The sequence below is a fragment of the Protobothrops mucrosquamatus genome, unplaced genomic scaffold (genome assembly GCF_001527695.2).
Source record: "Protobothrops mucrosquamatus isolate PMUCROS unplaced genomic scaffold, P.Mucros_1.0 scaffold155, whole genome shotgun sequence".
NCBI lineage: Eukaryota > Metazoa > Chordata > Lepidosauria > Squamata > Viperidae > Protobothrops > Protobothrops mucrosquamatus.
In genome coordinates this window covers 157,372-181,462 of record NW_015386519.1, presented here as the reverse complement: position 1 = coordinate 181,462, position 24,091 = coordinate 157,372, and the positions used below count along the sequence as shown (strand labels likewise).

The following is a 24,091-nucleotide window of genomic DNA, read 5'->3' as shown; positions in this document are numbered from 1 at the left end:
TCTCAAGAAATCGTATGCAGGCAATTTGCTAGCAGTAAAACTTATTTAAAAGGCTCTTCAGATTAGGAACCCTTCTAATTAGGAATACGGTATATATGCCTCAAGGAATGGACCAACATAGTTTCAGCACAAAACCAAACCAAACAAAAATCTAAATCATACCGTGAAAGATTGCTTCTTTCCTAGAAAAGTATAATTAATCTCTAAGAGTTTTTTCAAAAGGCAATTCCATTAAAGGTAACATAAAAGGGAAAATAAGTTACAGCAAGAAAGATGTATTGTCTTAGCATTTTTAATGGAAGGTGGAATACAAGTTTAATAACCGCGGCACCTCATGTAGAAACTATGTGTAACACTCACTCTTTTAGATGCATCATTATTACAAATGAATGTTATTTCAGTTGTAGGATGAAGCATTGTTACTGTACGATGCAATGTAAGAGAGTGAGATACTGAATATAATATTAGATGAGAAAATATTTCTCATCTAAATACATCCTGTTACAGTTATAGAGTCCAAACCAGAGCTAAATGTTTACATGCTACTTGAAATTCAGGATTACATTTTCTCTAACAAATGGAGAAGTTGGATAAACAATTGTTTTATAATATAAACTAAAGCAGTATAAAAAAGCTTTAGTCATCAACATTAAATACCAAAGAGTATTATAGTACTTTAAATATTAACTCATTTATTACATTTTTCCCTAGAACCTAGACCACAAAAACTTCAACCACAATATATTTGCTAGACTTTTCTTATTTTTTCAATCCCCTTTTGGAAATTTCTAGATTAATGGTCTTTAAAATCACTACATTCTTGTGGGCTAAGGGACAATGTAAAGCACATGGCTGCATTTATAACCTGAGATCTAAAGGCTTAAACACAAGGCATTTAGCTTTCCCATAATAGGAAATCTTGCTCTCAATGAGTAAAGATTTCCAGTGACACCCATTTACTGAATACTGGGGTGAATTTGTGGGTGTTCCTGGACTCTTGTTACCCACTTATGTTTTTAACCCGCATGTACATATTCTACATGTATCTTTATGTCTAAGGCTGCTCTGGACCATCTTCTTAACCCTGTCAAACATCCACACTGTGGATTTTAAAGGCATGGTGGCTGATAGGCTACCTGTTATACTGAAAAATAAATTCCTTACAGCTCATGCCAAACATTTGCTATAGTCATGTTAGACAACTTTTTAAAATAATTTGGCTTCCCACAAATTTCAGGAAGGCAGGAAGAAATCATTTTAACGGGCTTCATAATTTCTAAGCTTTTGAGATGGGGAAAAAATCAGATATAGGTTGCCTGAACTGAAGGTAAATAATCCTATTATGACTGAATGATGCACCAGTCCTGTGATACTAGCAATACTGTAGGGCAGTGTCTACAATTCCCACAGAAGCAACATATAAAGTTACCCTACAAGAAAAACCCTCTACCCTCAGTTTTGTTTAATTGCAATTTCTGAATCCTACATCCTGTTTGAGATTTTTCTGCCTTTATAAATACAAATGCCACCATTACACTAGAGGTCTGAAAATCCTAAAGGCCAGTCAGCTAAAATTTGACAAACACAAAAGTATTGTAGGCTTCTCAACAGATGATTCTTTTTATTCATCTCATCTTGTACCCTAATGTTAAGAAGACCATAATAATGGCCAGCTATCCAAATGAAGAAGATGAAGGGCTATAGGATGTTGTATTCTTTGGATTTAAACGACAATGTATATAGTGCAATGACAATGAAATATTGACAGAGCAAAACTTTACTTCTTTACCTGGCAACCTCTTTTTTCAATCTCCGTAATGCACTTTTTCATCAAGAGAGGAACCATCAAACCTTCATTTTCCTTCTCAACAACTTTCCGAGCATCAATTCCAAAGAGTATCGGTTCTCGTTCTCCATTTGTTCCACCAAAAGAATTCTCCCACTGTTCCAGAAGAGTTAGCTTGACATAGATAAGACCTCTGGGCTCCAGTTTTACTGCCAACTGATGAGTCTTCGTCACACGAAAAAGAGCAGGAAGAACTACCGTACCATGGCAGCAAACCCGGTTTTTCCTTGGCATGGGCTCCCAGCTAAAAACCACTAATTTTAAATGCTGAGCATTTTCTATCTCTATGTTGAAAGTGTGATCCATGTCCAAAAATGTTGTTCTGCAAGTCAGCAAAGCGGTCCTTGCTTTATTTACTGAATCTACCTGAATTGCACAGAAGACATCTTTTGAGTCCATCCTTGGTGGTTTCAGATCCTCTGCACCATAGAAATGAATGCTCATGAGTCCAGATATGTACTGGGAACATTTGGGTTGGTCAGCAAAAGTGTAGTGTCGAAAAGCATCAATGTCTATTTCTGATTTATTACCCATGTTACCTGCAAATACTTCCTTTCCTTTCCTTTCAGCTGCATATTTCCCTGATTTTGCTATAAGCTCAGGAGAGTCTCCATCACTGAGGTAGCCCCCTTTGCTGGAGGATTTGGAAGTCCCCCTGTTTTTCTTTTTATAGCTGTGTTGAGAGGATACACTGCTATCAAGATGATACCGGCTTATGACATTCCTGCTAGCAGCTGCTGTTACATTTCCAGAAGAAGCTAACGGTGCATGGCTTACTTCCTGGCAATTATTTTTAAGCAACAAAGAATTGTCCGAGCTATTATGGCTTGAATTTACTTTGACACTGAGCTTCCTGCTGAGTTCAGGCAATTTTTTCATCTTCATGGAAAGTTTCCTGACGGTTCTTGGGGATTTTATTTTATCAGGGAAAGGCCAGTTTATTGAGCCACCTTTTTTCAATGGGCTTGGGCTTGGAGGAGAATATTCTGCAGTTCCTGTCTCCGCCTTGTTTGCAGACGTGATTCCAGGACCTTCGAAAAAAGAAAAGAAAGAAAAGATAAAAAAAGAATACTTGTAAATAAAAAACTACTTCTTTGTTGTGATCTGAAAAAGTCTATTTAGAAAGATGCTGAGCATCACCTACATCAGAGTTCCCCAACCTTCCTGGATTTGCGGACTGGGGGGGGGAGGAAGAGAGGGGATGGTTCCGCGCAGTGGTGGCGAACCTATGGCACGGGTGCCAGAGGCGGCACTCAGAGCCCTCTCTGTGGGCACGCGCGCCATCGCCCCAGTCCTAGGCCTTCAGCTGGGTTTTATAAAACCTTTTCGCTTTAGGCCTCCGCTGCCTTGTGCAAAAAAAAAAAAAAAAGTTCAATCAATTAGTCAATTTCAACTTCTCGCGGGGGGAAAAAAAACTTGTAAAAAAACTTGGAATTGATTGATTGAACTTTTTAGTCCCACCCAGTCTGCTGTTACCACCGCAGCCACGCCCAGCCAATGGGCCACACCCAGCCAATGGGCCACGCCCACCCGGCACCCGATGATGCATAAGTGGGTTTTGGGTTGCAGTTTGGGCACTCGGTCTCTAAAAGGTTCGCCATCACTGGTTCCGCGCGAGAAGCAGCAGGCATGCATGAACAGCTCCATTTGCACTTGCCCATTATCTCTGTGGCCTGCAATCCAGTTCCGAAGGGCTCAAGGCCCTGTAATGGGCTGTAGTCCAGGGGTTGGGGACCACTGGTCTACATTATTCCCATAAATACCCCTTCCTGTGTGCCAGAACAACCAAGAACATGTGTCCCCCTTTCCTTAAAAGACACAAAGGAGACAGATGCTACCAAGGAATCACTGACCCATCCCTCTGCTAATGGACCATTCTGCTTGTTTTGTTGTCTTGCATATTTTAAAATCGATGTCTTTCAAAGGAGAAGCTGAATGCAGCTGTTTTGTTTCAGCAACTCTTCTGAAAATAAAATTCTATGTTTTGTCTACGGTCTCAAGTTCTGAAAAAGTTTTTTTGGGGGGGGAGAAATGGAACTACTTTGCTTTAGGGCTCCTATGGATTTCAAAGATGGTTCAAAGGTACTGCTATTTCACAGTAATTTGCTTTTTTTATGGTTTTTTTCTTTGCAAACAAACAGGTATGCCTCTTCTCATTATGGCAGAGTGAACGTATGATATATTAGGAACCAATTCTCCACAAAGTTCCAACATGACGTATCTCTTTGAATCCACTAATAAATCCTTTCTTAAACAATGTTTATTACATTTGTCAAAGAAATCTGACTATCATAAACAACCAATGTAATAAGTTAATCAACATTAGATTCATAATTAGTTATTTGCTTATTCAAAGTATTTTGTAAAAAACAGTTTAATAGGAGGAAATAAATAAAAATATAAAACTGGAATACAGCATCCAATAGTAGCAATTTATACACCACATAGTTTTTCATAGTGAAAGATGAGCCTCCATAAACTTTTGTTCATGGCTTTTACCTCATGGGAGTGGAAGGCTTTCCTAAACATCTTCACACCATAACTATGTTTACTGACCAATAAGTCTACGTCTAATTCAGTGGTTCCCAACCTTTTCTATACCCCGCACCCCTAGAATGCTTCTGATATATTCTCGCACCCTCTTACAAAAGTTCGAAATAACGGCAACAAATTATGCATATACACTATAATTTTGAAAACCCAAGTTTTCGCACCCCCTGGAATATCGTCTCGCACCCCCAGGGGGTGTGAGCACCCCTGCTTGGGAACCCCTGGTCTAATTCTATTATAGACGTAATAGAAATATTCTATTTCTAGAATATTTAAATATTCAATAACTCTACTGTGTTCTAAATTCAGCAATTTCATATACCTAAGGATTAAAAGCAGATGTTCAGTACAGACTGTCAACTGTAATTCAATATAATTGGGTGTAGGGGCCTACCCTCTAGTATCCCTTGTGAGACAACAGGACATCACTAGATCAAACTGCCAGAATATGAAGGTGGAAAAAATGCTGACTTTCAGCCATGCGGTTTGTCAAGTTGGTATTTTTCTGTATGTATTTCAAAAATAAAGGGATTTTGGAAAGCTTTATGGACACATTTTACCTTACGCCACAAAATACAATGCCATTTTTCTTATAGGACTGGGAGACAATAAAAATAATTTATTCTTTATTTTTTTCCTCTAGCATTCTAAAATATACTCAAAGGGACAAGAAATAACATCTGGAAAGCACAGAACTTAGCCTAATCAAAATCATCAAAGGGACCAGAATGGGCCTCCAGACCATCATTTGCTCATTTGTACCATAAATACTACAGAGAGCACATTTACTCACTAAAAAGTAAAGCAAATGTGCATCTGACCCTTAATTTAATTTTGTTTTCCCATCCAAACAAGCAACCAGGTTTGACTGCCTAGCTCAGACATTCAAAGGAAAAATAACCAAGCAAAAACTAAGCAAGTGCTTATAAAAACATCATCAAATCCCCCTATCACTACTCAGATACCTACAGTATATTATGGTCTGGGGTCACCTTATAAGAGAGCTGGGCAACATAAGTATTAAATAAACAAATAAACAATTTTAGGATGCTGCTGATTGAAGCCCTGTTGCTTAGTGACCAAGTAGGCACTGTGTTTCTACATCATCACACAAATCATTCCATTTTTTTCTGCAGCCCACCCAATTAGAAACTGAGGCTCAAATAAATAACACCAATCCACGTTCTACAAAGCCCCTGTTATTTTCTTTAAACAGGAACTAAATAACTCTCTTTCTTGCTGGAAATTGACAATTAGGCCTTGTTTTTTAAAAAATGATGAAGTTTATACTGCACAAAGTATGTTTCCAGAGCCTCAGTGAAAGTTCTTGTTTCGCTCAGTTGCTTTACTTGTATTGAGGCTATTTCCTTACATGGAATAGACTATTTCTAGCACACCCGCTGTGCTTTTTTGGCAACAGCTCATAAAAATGTGGTATTTGATAAAACTGGACAAAGGCCTCTCTTGTACTGCAAATCACCACACAGTCTCACTAGTGGGTTGCACTGAGGCATTCCATAGTAATCAGGGCAAAGTTTTAATTAATTCACATTAATCTTTCTCTGTCAGAAGCCTCTGGCAAAGGCTTAGAAAAACAAGCCAAAATATAAAAAACTGAGAAGTCAATCTAACATTCCTGACATTTTATCTCAAACTTCCGGTGGCTTCATGAAGAATTATAAAGAATTCCTATTCCTTAATTGTTGGAATGGTAAATAATGTCAAAAGGACACTGGAACCTTTCTTGCCATTATAGCAACCACATATTACATACACAGAGAGGGCACAGACAACTTTTTGAAATCCACTAGAACAGGGGTAGGCAACCTTGGCTCTTTTATGACTCGTGGACTTCAACTCCCAGAATTCCTGAGCCAGCATTCTGGGAGTTGAAGTCCACGAGTCATAAAAGAGCCAAGGTTGCCTACCCCTGCACTAGAACTATTTTACCAACCGATAATTGTAAGTGATATTGTCACTATAGGCTGTCAGCAGTTGGTATTTCTAACTCTGTGTTCCATTTTTACAAATTATTTTTAAATCCTACTAAAAGGAAAATGGGTGTTTTCTCCATTAGGTCATATGGTTGATCAAATCAGAAAATCTCCTTTCAGCATAAACAGTTTTGAACACAGTATATTAAAAATTATGCAATGGGTATAAACTTCTGTACAAACTTATGATTTCACTTATTCAATAAAAGCCCTATTTTTTTTTGAAGGATTTAAATCCACCAGAGTTTCTGAAAGCCAAAAGTGTTTATGATTAACACTGATAATTCTGTTTACATTAATTATGCAATGTAGACTTATGAAATGGTTCAATATTCATAGTACTCCTTTTTGTAATATTTTGTAATATAAGGTTTGTATTAGCAGATATTTATTTATTAAATTTATACTCCACCATCTCACTGTTGAAATTTCTCTGGAAAAAGAAAATTATGAAAAGTCATATAACTATAACTTTATTACCACGCAACTCCCAATTGTCCAATGTATTGATCCTAAATCAGAAATCTATATAAGTGATATCCATAATCTACCTGCCTGTCTGTCTAATTATCTGTCTATCTGCAATGCTTCAGAATCTGTTCCAAAAAGACAAATGTAACACTGGACTACAACTCTTTAAGCAGCCACATTTTTCCCTGAAATGTCTGGCAGCTGCACAAAGCAGTTGTGCAAGCACCTGAAGCACCTCTCCAAATTATTTCTAAAGCAGTACACAGCTCTTTTGCCTGTGTATGTGTGTATGCACATGTAAGAATTTTATAAAATCCTCATTATAGAATTGTGCTGTTGTTGCAGAGGACAGACATACAATTCCAGGCAAAGACACCTCTGCTAACAATTTCCAGACAGGTGTCATGCCTCCCACACAAAGTACTATACAACCTTTTACCATGATCCAAAATACTGCACAGTCCTAATTTCAAGAGGTAACTGGAAAGATGCTTCGAGAAAGGGCTTTTTTGCTTTTCCTATAAGCAGTTCCATCAGAAGCCTTTACCTCCAATCACCTGAATCATATGTGAACACTACCACTTTACCACTTTACAATGCCTTGGTAAGACCACACTTGGAATACTGCATCCAGTTTTGGTCACCACAATGTAAAAAAGATGTTGAGACTCTAGAAAGAGTACAGAGAAAAGCAACAAAGATGATTAGGGGACTGGAGGCTAAAACATATAAGGAACGGTTGATGGAATTGGGTATGTCTAGTTTAACGAAGAGAAGGACAAGGGGGGGGACATGATAGCAGTGTTCCAATATCTCAGGGGCTGCCACAAAGAAGAGGGAGTCAAGCTATTTTCCAAGGCGCCAGAAGACAGGACAAGAAGCAATGGATGGAAACTAATCAAGGAGAGAAGCAACCTAGAACTAAGGAGAAACTTCCTGACAGTTAGAACAATTAACCAGTGGAACAACCTGCCTCCAGAAGCGATGAATGTTCCAACACTGGAAGTTTTTAAGAAGAGACTGGACAGCCATTTGTCCGAAATGGTATAGGGTTTCCTGCCTAAGCAGGGGGTTGGACTAGATGACCTCCAAGGTCCCTTCCAACTTTTATTATTATTATTATTATTATTATTATTATTATTATTATTATTATTATTATTATTATTATCATCATCATCATCATCATCATCATCATCATCATCATCATCCATTTTTATGTAATAGTTATGAGCTTTGGCAGTCCTCACAGCGAACAAGTAGCTCCTGAGGTAATTGGTCAAAAATGTTTTCCCATTATTTCAGAAGGCTAAAGCTATATGTTTCTATACCTGCTTCGAAAGCCTTAAAAATTCAAAAGGACCACAACTCTTGTGCAAAAAAAGGAAACAGTATGATAAAAATTACAAGCAATATAGACTACTAGACTTCAGGAAATTCCATACAGATTCTAGTTCATTTCAGTCTCTCCCTTAACTTAAAATAGTACCTGCTCTAATTTTCTAAAGGAAGCCTGAAAGGAACTAGCCATAGTTCTATAAACATTGTCTCCAAAATCCTCACCATTAAACACTATAGTTAAGATGGAAATAGCAATTGCAATGAAAAGACAAAGTTATTTTGAGAAGCTTGCAATTGCCTAAAAAGGGGTTTTTTTTCCACCTAGGACAGGCAGTGCTTATACTTTGTGATAAGAAAAAGCTGCTCTTTTGCTCTAGAATGTTTTTTAATGGCAAGAGGAATGACAAACTGCTGCACTAGGGAAAATAAAAACAATAAATTCTAAGGGATTTAGGAGTCTGTAGCAATTTAAGCACCGTGCCATATTCTGGGAATGCAAATCCGGAAACATTTCTGTGCCACGTAGTTTAAGACTGTTTTTAGTAATCCTTGAAGAGGAACAGTTCTGGGGCCAGATTTAGATATCCGAACAAAGTCATGGCATTGAAAGAAAAATCTACGCTACTTATTTTTTTTATAAAGAGGAGTCAGTAAGTCACTTTTGTATCCAGAACTTTGGAGGTAAGGCTAGTGGTGCAGAATCGACACCAGCACAGCAGAAGTGGTAAAAGAGAGCAAGTGATGAAACATGCATTGTTACGTTACAAAGCATATGCCCTTTGGGACTTGTGTGTAATGCTGCAACGTAAGTTTAAAAAAGGCAGAGCTTGCATCATGATGTTACCACTGCAGTTTTTGTTAGTCATTATTATAACTGGCTGTGGATGGGGCATAGGGTGAGAGAGAGATGGGGGAAGTGGAATAGAGCAGTGCTTCTCAACATTGGCAAGTTTAATATGTGTAGACTTCAACTCCTAGAATTCTCCAGCCAGCCATGTTGCCAAAGTTGAGAAACACTGGAACAGAGTAAGTGGATAAAGCATGATGAAAGCATTCATTGTTCTACAATACAGGTAGTCCTCATTTAGCAACTGCAATTGGGACCAACAACTCTGTTAATAGCAAAGCGGTCACTAAACAAAAGCACAAATATGCTTATGATCTTACTTCAGCTTTCCTTTGCTTAAAGACTTGCAAAGGTGGCAAATGTGAAGATTAGTCATAAAGTCAAAAAAGGAGTCATTTTTAAAGTTGCGTTTTCATTTGTGTTGTAATTGTGAATGGTCAGTAAATGAGGACTACCTGCATTTAATCTTTTTTAACATCTCCACAGTGCATTTTTCCCCACTTCTCTACCAACAACAAAGACATGCAAACGTACTGTATAAGAACTGGGATTGGTTTATCTGTATGTTGCACTGGATGATAAAACAAATACAGCACATAATTTTATATTATTAGTTTGCCTAAGCAAAAAATGCAAGCAATAGTTTTCATCACACAATCAAAGTTAAGGTTATATTGAACAATGGGATCTTAATTCAATTCAACAGAAGGGAATATATGTAGTTCATATATAGGTTGAACTGTGGAGCCCTTGATGGTTGTTGTCTTGCAGATGTTTTGTCTGTAAAACTTCAATCCATTTCAGTATATTTTCCATTGGTTATCATTCCAATATAGTAACTCTTCCATTGCCCCTGACTTTGGGTTGTTTCCTGATGCCTGTATAGATAAATGCTCATTGTCCTGCATTTTTTTAGTAATAGCTCAAAGTTCTTCCCCTTGCTTCAACTTTCCTTTATCAGAACAACTTTGGGCATATAACACAGGCAGAACTGTTATGCCCAACGTATGTAAGTTTCTGCATAGGATGAAAAAAAACAGATAGATCATTTTTTATGCTATCTCATCTACAGAAAAGCAGTAAGCAGTAAGAAAGACCATTACAAAGAGCCTTCAATTACGACCATTTGTTCAGTGGCCTATCAATGTTACAATGGCACTGAACGAGAGGAACTTATGACGGATCCTTGAAATTCCATCTGTCACAGGGTCAGATGGTTACATGATAACAATTCCAATGTTCCTGTCTGGCTTTCCACAAGCAAAGTCAATGAAGAAGCCAGCAGGAAGTCAGCACTCATATGAGGTTATTGCTTAATGATCTGTACAGTTCTCACTTAAAAATGGCAACCAGGATTGCAGTAATTCCTTTCATTAAGCAGTATGGGTCACATGATGTCATGCTTTACAATCATGTTTCTTAGGAACAGCAATTGCAATTGATGTCATAAGCCAAGGACTACATGTACTTATAAACATATTTATTGCTCCTCTTCAACCATAGGACATAGGCTTTTACTGATGATTAAATTTGAAGAAAGTAATATAGTTACCAGCATTTATTGCTTTAGGGAGCCAGTTTGCTGTAGTGCTAAGGCATTGGTCTAGGAACTGGGAGACCATGAATTCTAGTCAGAGAGTGACAGAGAGACAGACAGAGAGAGAGGCCTGATCAAGCCCTTTTTGATCATTTCAATTTAAAAATTTTATTGCCTGTATGCACTTTTCTCTGATAGCATCAATTTAATTTTGGATATTTGAATACAATTTTCTATAGCTGGTTTATTAAACTGCAATAAAGGAGAGAGAGAGTGAGAGACATACATGTATCTCTAACATAACATACATATAACCCTAACTTACATATAACATGTATGTTACTAGAATAGTGAAGCAGGATTACAAAACTGATAGATTACAGAAACCTAGCAAACAAAGTGTAGATATTACAATGATTCTATCTCATTGTGTTTAAAATATCACCGTAGCAAAAGAATTATCAATTCCATCTTAAATCCATATAAGCCTAACACATTTTGCTTACCGCTTCACAGTCACACAATGTAAGCTTCTTTTGGCCTACTGTCCTTTATGTAGTCATTTTGACTAGGTAAACTGTCATCTTCAGTTTAACTAAAATTAACAGTTATGAATAGATATCTTAACAGGATTAAATGAAATCTTAAATATTCTTTAGCAATAAAGCCAATTACTTAGCAGTAGGGAGTCTCCTCATCAATTATTTCATTGAAAGAGATCCTCATTCAATGCACACAAAACCCCAAGAGGCAAAACTATACTTAAAATAGATTCATTAATTCCATACACAAGAGACAGTGTAGGATAAACTCACAAACAATGTCACCAGAGTTCATTATAATTTCATAATCAAGACATTCAATAAAGCAATGACCTTTTGCCTATGATATGAAAGTTCCTATTTAATTTTCTCTAGTAAAGGAGATATGTTACAAACCTTAACTAAAACTAGTGAAAACCCCATTGAATTACACTGCAGTACAAATACAGTTTACAATATTCCAGTTAGTAAATAAAATCCATTATTAACATTTTAGCAAAAGCCATAAAAATAAGTATGTGCCAAAAAAAACAAACCCGTAAATAGTGCTGCTACAGAAGATGTAAACCCCCTTAATGTTAATCATCTCTCCTCAAACACATCAACCTTGAGACTACAGTGCTATGTTCATACATTAGGAGTAAAATCTTCCTGAGCTTCATGAGACCTGCCTCTGGGAACACACACACACACACACACACACACACACACATATTGGACATACTTTTTTCCATCTTATGAAGAAATATATTTTTAGGTAATAACATTGAGTTATTAATAACCATTGTTGTTCCAATGTACGACGAAAGATACGATATCTCCTCTAAAGGAATTCAAAAATTAATTAAAAGACATTTATTTTCAAACCATTGGAAATAAAAACATAATTTGAGGATTGGTTTTGCCTTTCTGTAACAGGAGACATGTAAAGATAAAGCTCACAGACCGCTATGTGACTACAAAGTGATGACATAAGCATTTAGAATAAATAAGAGAAACAGAAATAGGATGCCCCCCAAAACTAGTTCAATTTTACCAAAGTTATAATTGATTTAACTACTTCATTGAAAGAGGTTGAAAGAGGTATTCAATGAAAGAGGTATTTTAGAACAAGAAGGATTCTTCTCTTCTGGATTCATTCATTCATTCATTCATTCATTCATTCATTCATTCATTCATTCATTCATTCATTCATTCAAGGTGCCACATCTTTTTCCAATTCATGGAAACCACCCTGGCTGCCTGTGCACACAAGTGCATACATAGATACTTTACTAAGGGAAAAAAATGAAGGGGCAATTCATACACACATGTGAAGTTTCCAAATTTCCAAAACAATCGTATAAGCCTGGAAATGTCATGGCTGTATATAAGCATTCCAAAGCATCTTTGATGAAACATCTGCAGAGATGTATGTTCAAGATTATATGAATCATTCGGAAGTCAGCTAAAATTGATGGAGTGGTTTAATACTTTATACAATTATGATGCATACTAGACTATATTAAGCAATTTTCCTTCTGACATTTGAAAATGAGGATAACACGTAGAAAATCATGTAAATTATCCTGATATTTTTCCATGGACATCCCCTCTTTAATATTGTAAGATAAAATGTAAAGTCCATGAACTTTCATACTTGAAGTCAGAATTTCATAGACATATCCAGTCCTTCAGGCTTAATATAACTTACAGGAATAACATTTAGGCATATGATTGAAACTTTACTGAGATGTGATCTCCAAAGCCACAGTTTAAAATAAATTGTGATGAACACAGCATTTACATTCAAACTTGAGTAATAAATAAGCATTACAATTAAAATGTAAAAGGATATAAAAATTATCTCAAAGCAGATAAACTGTCAAGTATGAAAATGTTAAAATAAATCAACAGAAGTAGAGCTTCCTATAGTAGTTAAGATTCAAAAAGAGAAATTAATTAGTTGGTATTTAATGAGATAAAATATGTACTCTAGGTCTTTTCCTCAGACTACTTTTAGGATAAGAGATTTTTTTTCCAGAAAAGATTGCACCATGTAGGCTCAGAAGGTTTTAGTTAGAGACCCCATAAACCCCATAAATGATTAGAAAATAATCATGTTAAATGTATTTTTTTAAAAATAAATGTAGGTAACATGAAACCCAGCTTAATTTTAAAGGGAAGCTGTCAATACTCCAAGTTACCTGTATAAGAAATACAAATCCTTGCTTAAAATACACTTAGTAACCATTCAAAGTTATGATGGCACTGAACAAGAGGGACTTAACAGGTCCATTTTGTTGTGGCTGTCGCAACCACATCACCACGATTCAGGCAAGTGGTTTGCAATTATGGCGCCACAGTGTCCCATGAGGACACGATTGCCATTTGCAATTTTCATTGCTGGCTTCTGACGAGTAAATTAGTGGGGAAGCTGGCAAGTCACATATAGTGATCATATAACAATAGGAGGCTGTAACCATGCAGGATTCACCTACCAATAGCAACTGAGAATGCTGGATCTGTTGCTGTAAGTTAATGCAGTCATATCACATTGCGTCTTACACCTCATCATTTAGTGATAGAGTTCCTAGTTTCAGTTAGCATTGGTAATTAAGGAGGACCACCTATTTTAGAAGTGCAATTTACCTTTCCGCAGGAGAAAAAAAAATCAACATTTTTGTAGCAGTTATTGATTCTTAATGGACTTCACAGAATGGCACCAAATAAATGTCTTTCCAATTCTATAGAATAGTTACATTTTAATGATTTTTATAATCTTACCAGATTAAACAATAAATTGCCACCTTAGCACATGTGTGACTTAAATTTTAAAAAATGAAGAGTTATTGTGAAGCCTAAAAAGATTTCCCACAGGTCTGAGATATGGTGAAATTTTATAAAAATGTATTCTGATGCACACACATTATTTGGAGATGCATATATTATATGTACAAATAATTATTTCAGCTGAACATGCTACTCATGTGAAACAGACATCTATGCCTCTAAGTAGGTTATGCATAACTAGTTCCAAGTTAAGATTTGAATTTTCACCTGTCTAAAACATGACTGTACCACACTGGTAGGGGTGCCAGACATAATTGTACTTTAAGTTAAATGTTTACATTGCTCTTACCTCCCATAGTAGCTTTAAGACCTTCGTCCATTGCAGAGCCAGTCAGAGTATCGCATACAGGCTTTGGCTTTTGTGTTTGCAAACATTCCACGGAATGCACATTTTCTATTTGACTGGTTTCTCTAGGCTGACCATTTCCAGAACAGTCTAAGGATTGAGGAAGGCCTTCATTATGCCCTATGACTTTGATTAAATCATTCCCAGGTGCTATTTTGTAATTCAAGGCTTGGGGGTCCAAGTGATTATTATGGCTACCTAGAAAACAGGGGAACTCGGGCTCATCATCTTCAGGGATAGGATTGTACCATATTTCTCCTTCATCATCTGCATCGTTATCTTCACCAAAATCTAAAGTACATTTTTGTAATGCCAAAGGTCTTGTTCCATTCCCAGCAGCATGTACAGAATTGACTCTTCCTCTAGGGTTTTCCTGTCCTAGAAATTTGGAAAAAGTCTGAGGCATTTTTGGCTCAAAGAAAGGACTGGAAGATTTCAGTACCTGGTAATTTTCTCCTGAAATTTTCTTGTAAGAGTTTCCTCTTTCCAAACTAGGTACTCTCAGAGAACTTTGATGTAACCAGTTCCGCTTCTTGGACACAGTAATGCTAGCAACCTGAGGCCTGCACTCGGAAACATCACTGGATTTCAAGTTCTTAAGTTCTCTTCTGCTCACAGAAGGTATGTAAACATTTTCGATCAGCTCTATAAAATGGAAGAGGGAATAAAAGAGTGTGTTAGATGCCATCAAGTCGTCATTATTGTTTCAGGTGCACATAGAACGTTGCGACATAAAAAAGAGCCATAAAATGACACAATGTAATCAGATTTCATCTATGAAGATAATAATAGTCCAGTTGCAAAATGGCAAAATTTATTCTGTCCGTGCAACAGCATCACGGGTAATATGATTAAATACTACGCAATAAAATGTGCTGAAAGAAATACAGCAAGCTGTTTTAAAGGTAACAGTCCAAATGAACCACAGACACCTATCAAATATAAACTACCACAGAAAAAGAACTTGAAAAGCTAGTCATCTATAAAGATGATGGCCAAATTATTACCAAAATCTTGATAATGTTTTCTCTACTGCCATCCATGCAACTTTTTAATGCTAGAAAGACTGGTTATTAAATCTCAAGTACTTCATTAAGCATGGCTTACATATTTGGTACAGAATTTACAGTATTTTTTCAGAACATGGTCAACATAATACATTGGATTCAGTCTTAAGCATGACTACCTTTATATCTATTTTAATGAGTCTATGGCAAATTTTATTTACTCTACTAAACCCAATAAATTTAGGTTTTACTCAACTGCCTGATAATATATTTCATAAGCTGTAGGATTATGTCCTCAAGATTATGTAGATTTATTTCTATTTTGTGTTTCACTTCAAGATTTAAAATAAATGCCACTAAATTGATTACACAGGCTGGAAAGGATTTTTTTTTTTTTTAAAGTAGTGAAGGGCAGGGCAATATCAACTCACAATGTTAAGAGAAACAGCACAACACATCTACCTAAAAATGCTAAAAAATGCCACGTCCACATATAAAAGACTAAATCCAAACTGGCAGGTAATTTCATTTGCTTATGGAAGGCATCAAGTTGAGAAAGGACAAGCTTGACTCAAGAGTCAGGCAATCTCTTCTTAACTTAAGAGAAACTACATTATGTATAAACTAAATTATGTAATTTGATATATTGACAGCAGTAACAGCAGTAACAGACATGATATAACCACAGTACAAATGTTACTATGGTAATCTCAGAATTTGTATCATTTTCCAAGAATACTGATAATGCCAAAAAAGAGGGGACAAACCCTTTCCCCTTCTGCTAACAACAATACATATCTGATGTCCATTGCATCCTTTAATAAATGCTCACTTAGTAAGGATGTTTTGCTTCAACCGGTAGAACAGCAATGGAACGGTCCTCGCTTTTCTGGAAGTAAGATATTCCTACCTAACAAGTCCTATTTAAGATGGAATTTTAAATAAAACTGTTCCTCCTGCTTCTAATCAAACAAATATGGGAACATATCCCTTTTAGAAATATTTAAAAATCAGTTAGTCACACAAAACATAGAAAAACAAGATATAATCACTTACAGCAGGATTAGACAACCTTTTTTGAGCCAGTGCACACATTTCTGGGCTTAATTAGGTGGGTCCCAGCTGATCTTAAAATTAAGCAGGTTCAGACCTGATTAGGACTCCAAAGGGAAACCGTAAGAAAAATCTCAAGTATTTGGTCTAGACCAGGGGAAAAAAATCTCAGAAGAAAGTACTGGCAAATCCCTTCTACCTTCTTGCCAAGAATACTGGACATGTCCACGAAATGACCAAGAATCATACTTAACAGAATTATCATGTCCTCTGGAAGGATAAGATGGCATACCTGATGGATCGTCTGTACTTTTATCTCCTTGAAAGGATAGGCAGAGAACGAACGAATGAATGTTACCCAATGAACTCTATAATTTATCAAGGACTTGAATCTGCATCTTCCAAGTTCAATATCTTAAACAAGAAATGGGGAGCTTACCTCTTGTTCAGATATTTAATTCAATGAGCTCCTTTAAGTTAACTGTAAAGTTTAAGGTTTCATGATATTACACTTACTTAAGAGAAAATTCAAGTAATAGTTAACACTATTCAATGAAAGCTAAGGCTGTTTTTAGTAATTTATAGCTCTATTCCCTTCTTCAAATTCCATTTATCAGGATGACTTTGGGCATATGATAGAGGCAAAATTATATATCCAATATATAAGTTTCTGCTTGCTGGTTTCAAGAGATGAGTTTGACATTATTTGGTCTGGGATTGATTGATTGCTCTTTCTTGTTCACTTGTATAGTAGCCAATTCCAAACTTATAATTTGAAGTACACAGTAAACAGCTTTCACAATTGTACAGTACCACTGTAAGACCCCTGCTTTAACCAGTACTCTTTACTCTTATTAAAATGACCTGATCCTTTATGATCTTGCTCACAATTGTACTGCATTGGTTTTAGGATTAAACCCATTGTTACGTCTCAAGCACAATGCCCATCTTTATTCTTCAATTTGAGAAAACATTATTTCTTATCTTCACTGTCAAGTGTAAACTCGTGGATGCTGATATTACTTTGTCTTCTTTGTATTTAAAGTTAACACAGATTCTTCACTTTCTGCTTTTATTCTCATAATAAGCTCTTCTAAGTCTCTTTTAAAGATAGAGAAATCCTTGTTTTAAAATACAATTCATTCTAAACTGAATTTGCTATCATTTAATTCCTCACTGTGCTAGTAGTTTTTATATTTTGCTTTAAACTGTAATTCCAAACAAGATGCTATAGGTCTACATGCCAAAAATCATTCACAACATAGCAAATCTTACTTCTTCAACATATCTGCTTTTCTTACTGTGCCTACTCAACTCTGTACAATTAAAAGGTACATTATAATTATATACACTATAACCTCCCTACTCCTGTAAAACAATACGTGAAATATAATAGTATTTTGCAACCAATACTTAGAATGCTTTTACTAATTATATTTTTCTGAAGAAGTGTTTTGTAATAAATCTAGGAGGATTTAAAGCAATGAAACTTTAAACCTGGTATAATCCTAAAACAGAACATAAAACAAAATGTGGCTACACATTTGAAAAGCATTTTCTACTACAGTAATTTAGTATGTACTTACATGGAAAAGTGGTAACATGAAAGAAAGAGAAACCATACCAAAATGTAACTGATTCTACATTTAACGAGAGACCACACACTGCTAAAAGGGCAAGATAAGGAATGCCTATTAATGTAATTTAGTTTTTCTTCAAACATTATGAAAAGCATAAACACCTGTAAAGAGCCTTTTCTCCTGAACACAGTAATGTTGGGGGATGGGTCCTTCTTGGATTTTCCAGCAATACCCAGAGAGAATTTATACAAAGATGTGCAAAATTCCTGAAAATTCAACATACTTTGTAGGCAGTTGTACTAGCTGAATTTCCTTTCCCTAGTCTCTTTTTCTAGCTGCTCACCTAAACAAAATTATTAACTTTATACAGAGGCTAAAGTCAGTGCAATAACCCTATAGTAAGAGCTTTAAGCACCTTTATTTGGAAGACCTTGCTGAAATCATTGGGTATTGATTCCAATTCATCTATGAAGAAAGTATGCATAATTTGGGGAGGCTAAGCAAATATTTGTATAGTCTCTCACACACACCATTAATAAAGCAATCAACTCAAGCTCAGGTAGCTTGGAAGCAATATTTTTTCACTCAAAGAAGGAATCAGAGGGTGGATATGGAACACCCATGCAGCACTTAACCGATTTTATGATTAAGCATGGTAGACTAAGCAAATGCAACTTGAATGCTTCTGAAATGTGGACAATCAACCTGATGTCCTCCAGGTATTTTGAATTTGTGAAATTCAGTGTGGGCATATAATTCTGCCCTCATCGTGTTGTGGTAAAGTGCTGGACTGCCACTAGGAAGACCCATGTTAAAGTCTACCCTTAGCTATGGAAACTCTGGGCCACTCAGTCTTGCTTAGCCCACCCTATATCACAGATTGACTGCTGTAGAAAAAAAGGGAGAAGAGAATACTATGTCACTCTGAGCTCCTGAATGAAAGACAGGAGACATATCTAACAAATGCATAAACTCCGCTAAACCTTGACTATTACCTATGCTAACTCATGGGAATTGAAGTTCAAGATACAAGGAAGCCATCAAACTGCCTAATTCTATAGTAAGATAAATATCTCTGTTTTTGAAGGCTAACGTAGCAATAGAAATCATCCTTTTTTACTACTGTTCAATTCTGTCCAATTCTCGGGCACTGCCTGGTTAAGTCCCTGCAGTTTTCTTGGAAAGGTCCTTCAAAAGTGGTTTGACATTCCTTCCTTTCTAGGGCTGAGAAAAAGTGACTGGCTCAAAGTCACCCAGTGCTTCGTTCCTAATGTGGGACTGTACCAAACTAGCTCTCAATCTACAAATCAGAAGGTATTAAAATAGAAGATGGTTATTCCTACGTTATAGGTACCTGTGATTCTGAAGAGTGGATTCTGAACACATAACTTGTTTCCATAACCATTCACACTAACCATGCATGTAAAAAGACTATGTTTAGTTATTAAAGAACAAAAATAATTTACCCGACCAGAATCATTCAATAATGCAAGTGATTGAATTAAATATTTGGTAAAGCCACATATTTCTGAGATAACCCTTCTTGCCTACTATATAGGCATGCAAAAGCAATGTGGTACAGTGCTTAAGGTATTGGGAGCATGGAGATGTAGTTTCTAGTCCTCCCTTAGGTACACAAGCTGATTGGGTGATTTGGGGTAGTCACTCTCTCTCAAACCTAGCCTATAAAATCTAAAAAAAACTGAAACAGACCAATAGATTTGGTCCATAATGTTCAATGAAGATGCTTTCATATTGTAATGAACTGATTCAGGATGATGATAAGATAGGCATGCACAATTAAAAAAAATCATTATCCCAACAAGTAATTAACCAGATTGCCATTTTAAAAATCTACAACTTCTAATTTCCGCACATAAGAGTAAACCAGGTCTGGAGCCAAGGCATAGTTAGTTAGCTCTCCCCCAATTTTTTTCCCTGCATTGTAATTTTGTCGTTAAAAGATGACAGAGAGTTCATTCTACTTTGTCCCATCTTCCTCCCTGGCCCCTTTATTAATATTTAGTGAAATTCAGGCTGAGGCTGAATTATTGTAATGCTGGGAAAAAGAAATAAACGGAATGAGACTTAGAAAGATTGCTTCACATATGGGTACTTGAATAAGTGAGTTATTAACTCACTTTAGCCACACATGCACAATTAATATACTAAGGAAGCCATTTTCTAGAAATGGCCATGCTGAGTTGGCAGCTCTTCCTAGAATATTTCACCCCTCAGAATAGACAGAATAAAATGAGGTCACAGGGCTTCACCAGACACATTTCACCAGACACACAACTTCTGCTCCTGCTTGAAAACAGGGATTTTGAAAGAGATGAGCAAAGTATTTCTATGTCACTGATATTTCCAGGAGTCTATGAAAATCAAATAGTCAATTCAGTTTTTAAAAAGTTCCTATGTGGGTATGCAAAATATCCGAAATAACCAAAACCAATTCAAATCAGTTTATCCAAATCAGCTTTTTGAACTGAATCTGCAAATCAAATATTCACACAGCCTTTATTTCAACTCCTGAAACCACTTCCCTAATTGTGTATTAAATACAGTCTAGCTGTGTTGGACTATCATGCTCATTACCCCCTCCAATTTTATTAGCTTCATTCATTTTTCAATTTACTGTCCTAAGTGTGTTGGATGGCAGAGAATTCCTAGCCACTATGGCCACTGGTCACATTTAATTACAATAAGCTCAATCTAGAGATCATTCAAATAGGGAAAGTCGAAATATCCATATTAATTTTTGAACTCATATTAATTGGGAGAAATAAGTAGGTGCATAGCAAATACCATGTGGAAACCCTAACTTCCTCCACCTGGTATCCAAATTCCTTAAACAGCAACTTCTATGTTACATGTAACATGTTAGAGTATACATTGTTGTCATGGCAATTTTTCACAGGTTATGATACTAACTAAATAAGGATTGTCAAATATGCTGATTTCTCATCCTCACTTGCACTCTTAGCAATAGGAGTTCCAGAAGCATGACACCATACGTTTCAATCTATAATAATGCAGCAAAAAAGAAACACATTTAAACTGTCAAAATTGAACAGAAATTTACACAAGTATTAACATTTAACGAGACTGTATAATGCAGCAGGTTATGCCAAAAGGAATTCAACTATGGTATGTTCCCTATGGAAAATGTCTAGCTGTGCTCTACAAACATGGACAGAGACTTCTTCTCTCCTGCAAACTTAGCCTGCTATTTACATTTTAGGATTTGGCATAGGAATTTTGCATGCCTTCTAGGTTAAAAATTAGGAGGATTGTATAATGTTGTGTAAACAAGGTTCAATCAATTTCACTGCATAAATCACGTACTCCAGGCTGGAAAAGTGAAGCTACCTTTTGCCTCTGGAAGCTACTGAAGAGATAAGCCAATTGGAAAAAAAGACCACAGAGTACATGAGGCTTTGATATGGTTGTCAGCTTTCAAAATGGCTGGTTTCCTAGGGGTAGCAGACATTCAACAAGCTAAGTCTTCCACAACCACGGAGAAGCAAGAAAGTGGGAAAACATCTTAACAGTAAAAGTGGGACAAAGCCCTTAGGCTCACAAGGCCCTTGAAAGGAAAACAAGAGCCCACAGAAATATTACCTGCCAGCAAGATTCTTTGGTCTGAAGGTGATACTCGGGCCTTGGCCCCCGGGCCATTCAAGTGAGCAGGGGGCGAGAGTGTGAGCCCCTCTCCTCTGCTAAGAAGTGGCCTGCAGCTCCCAGTGACCTTGGTGCGGGAAGATGGGGGGGACATCCCAGCTGTCCCACCCCGGCCTTTCATGCCCAAGGAGAGCAGGCGTCCTTTGTACATCCATTTCTGTAGCTTCCGAACAGTCACAGCAGGTGGCTTGAAGGGGCCTGGGGAGGCGTCTGCTGAGGGGTGCTGGGGACTTCCCTCCTGGCTACACCCGGCTGCTCTTGCTGGATCCACCCTTTTGCCCTGGGCAGCATACAGTTCAGGAGCCAAGAGCTCCTCCAGGTCTTCCCGGAGCCCTGAGGGATGAGCTTCCTGGCTGCTGAAGCTCTTCTCACAGCTGTTGTCGCCAGAGCCCTGGGTGGCAGCTGCAAGGAAGCAGGTTTCCTGGCTGGTGCCAAGCTCTTGAGGTTCCAGGAGCAGGTGGCCAAGGGGCTCCAGTGGCTCTTGAGACAGAGACTGGAGCGCACCTTCGCTCCGACATCTGGGCGGGAGCAGCAGTTTGGAAGTGGAAGGCTGGGCAAAGCAGAGGCTCTCCAGACTCTTGCTGATGCCCTGGCGCCAGGTGGGATTCTCGGCTGAGCCTTGGGCACTGGGATCGGATCTTTGCAACTGGGAGCATCCGTCCCCGCCGCAGGAGAAAGACCAGCGTAAATCATCACTCCCTGCTGCCTCAGAGGCGGGCAGATGGCTAGCAGGCTGGGGCGACGGACCTGCAGTGGTGGGGCTGGCCGGAGGCAGGTCGTGCATGGCGTGGATCAACAGGTAATAGGCCTCCTGGAGCTGGCTTCGCAGTTTGCCGGTGCTCTCTCGCGCTCCGTTGGCTCCGGTGGTGCCGCCGCCTGCACCCGGAACGGCGGCCGCGTCGCCTCGCTTGTTTCCCCGCGCCGCTGCTTCGGGCGTTCGGGCCGTCCCTTGGCAGCCCCAGCCAGGCAGCCTCTGGTTATCGTAATAGTCGTCGTCTTCGCTCCCGCCAGCGCACTCCAGGGCCGGCCGAGGCTCCGCGCCCCTCGGGAAAAAGGAAGACGAGGAGAAGCAGAGTTCGGCCGCCAGCGGAGGCGCGCGGAGTTCCGGGGGGCTCGCCTGCTGCAGCGCCGTGCCTTCCGCGCGCTTTCTCGGAGGGCAAGCGCGGGCCACGGCGGCTCCCGGTAACTTTTCTCCAGGCATCTCCGCCTTTCCCCGCCGGGACCAGGCAGCCGAGTCCCGCAAGGCCGACCCTTCCAGCGGGGACACGAGGAGCACCTCGCAACCGCCCACCTGGCTTCCCAGCCCGGGGCACGCTTGGGTCGCCACTCCGTTTTCCCGGTAGGAGGGATGGAGGAGGTGCAGGTTCCGCTGGGCTTTCCCTCCAAGGGCTCCGACGCTCGTGCTGCAGCTCTCGCCGGGGTCGCCGGCAGCTTCCCCGGCGGCGCCGGTGGCTACTCGCTGCGACCTCCTACTTCGCAGCTTGGAGAAAGTCCTACGCAGAGGGTCAGCCATGCCTGGCCGTCTCCCTCAGTTCCCTGCCGTCGAGCGCAGGGCTGCTGCTGCTGCTTGGTGGCGCCTGGAGCAAAGCGGAGGCGGCGGCAACGACAAGCGCAATAGCTTGGTGCGCGGCTGGCTACAGCACGCCATGATCTAGTTGGTCCTTGGGCGCCTCTCGCTCTTTGCTGCTGCTGCCGCTGCCGCTGCTGCTGCTGCTCGGGCTCACATACTTGGCATAACTGAGCGGGGTGAGAGGGCGCTCTGCAATGCGCATGTCTTACGGCCAGCAGCTGGGCTGGAGCGCTTTTTCCCGGAGCGCACGCGGCCTTGCTTTTCTCGCCCTTGCAGCCCCGAGGCTGCCCAGCCTGAGTCGAGACGTCGGAGAAAAAGAGAGGCCAGGTTTGCCCGGCTCTCCCCCCCCCTCCCCGCTGCCGCCGCCGCCGCGCGCGCGCGACCTCCACACACACACACACATACACGCGCGGGGGCGGGGCGCTGAGACAACTCTTCCAGCCTTCGCCCCTCTCTCGCTTCCCTCTTCCAAACTTAACCCTTTCCTCGGCCCTCGAATAATAAATAAAAGCCATCGGTGCTGAACCCCGGAGAGAAGCCGGTTGGATTCAAGCCGGTTCTTTTCGGTTCGAGAAGCCTCTCCTGCCGCCTTCGATCGCGGCTTGGGGAGAAGAAATGCAACGAAGGGACTTCTTCCCCCCCTGCCGGCACTCAAAAAGTTCTCAAAGTTGAAATGTGCAGCTGACAAAATACCTGCCTCTTATACGGCAGGGAATGAGAGTTAAGAGCAGTGGTTCTCAACCTTTTTAATGCCGCGACCCCCAACCGGTCGTAAGTCGAGGACTAAACCGGTCGTAAGTCGAGGACTACCCAACCGGTCGTAAGTCGAGGACTTTCCCTGCCCGGGAGCGCCGTGCATGCATGGTTCCGTCCCCTGCGCCGGCTGAGGCGTAG

The 24,091-nt window shown here is 39.2% G+C and overlaps 1 protein-coding gene across 1 annotated transcript in view; it reads right to left on the bottom strand.

Annotated features, from left to right (window-relative positions):
* Positions 1-23,140, bottom strand: part of SYDE2 (synapse defective Rho GTPase homolog 2) — a 46,017-nt gene extending 22,877 nt beyond the window's left edge. Inside the window, exons 1-4 of the mRNA XM_029283626.1 lie at positions 21,695-23,140; positions 21,568-21,607; positions 14,247-14,948; positions 1,790-2,877 (exon numbers count right to left, since the gene is read on the bottom strand). Of these exons, the coding sequence (XP_029139459.1) occupies positions 1,790-2,877; positions 14,247-14,948; positions 21,568-21,607; positions 21,695-23,140 (3,276 nt within the window). The remainder of the gene's footprint in view (positions 1-1,789; positions 2,878-14,246; positions 14,949-21,567; positions 21,608-21,694) is intronic.
* Between the last annotated feature and the right edge of the window lie 951 nt (positions 23,141-24,091).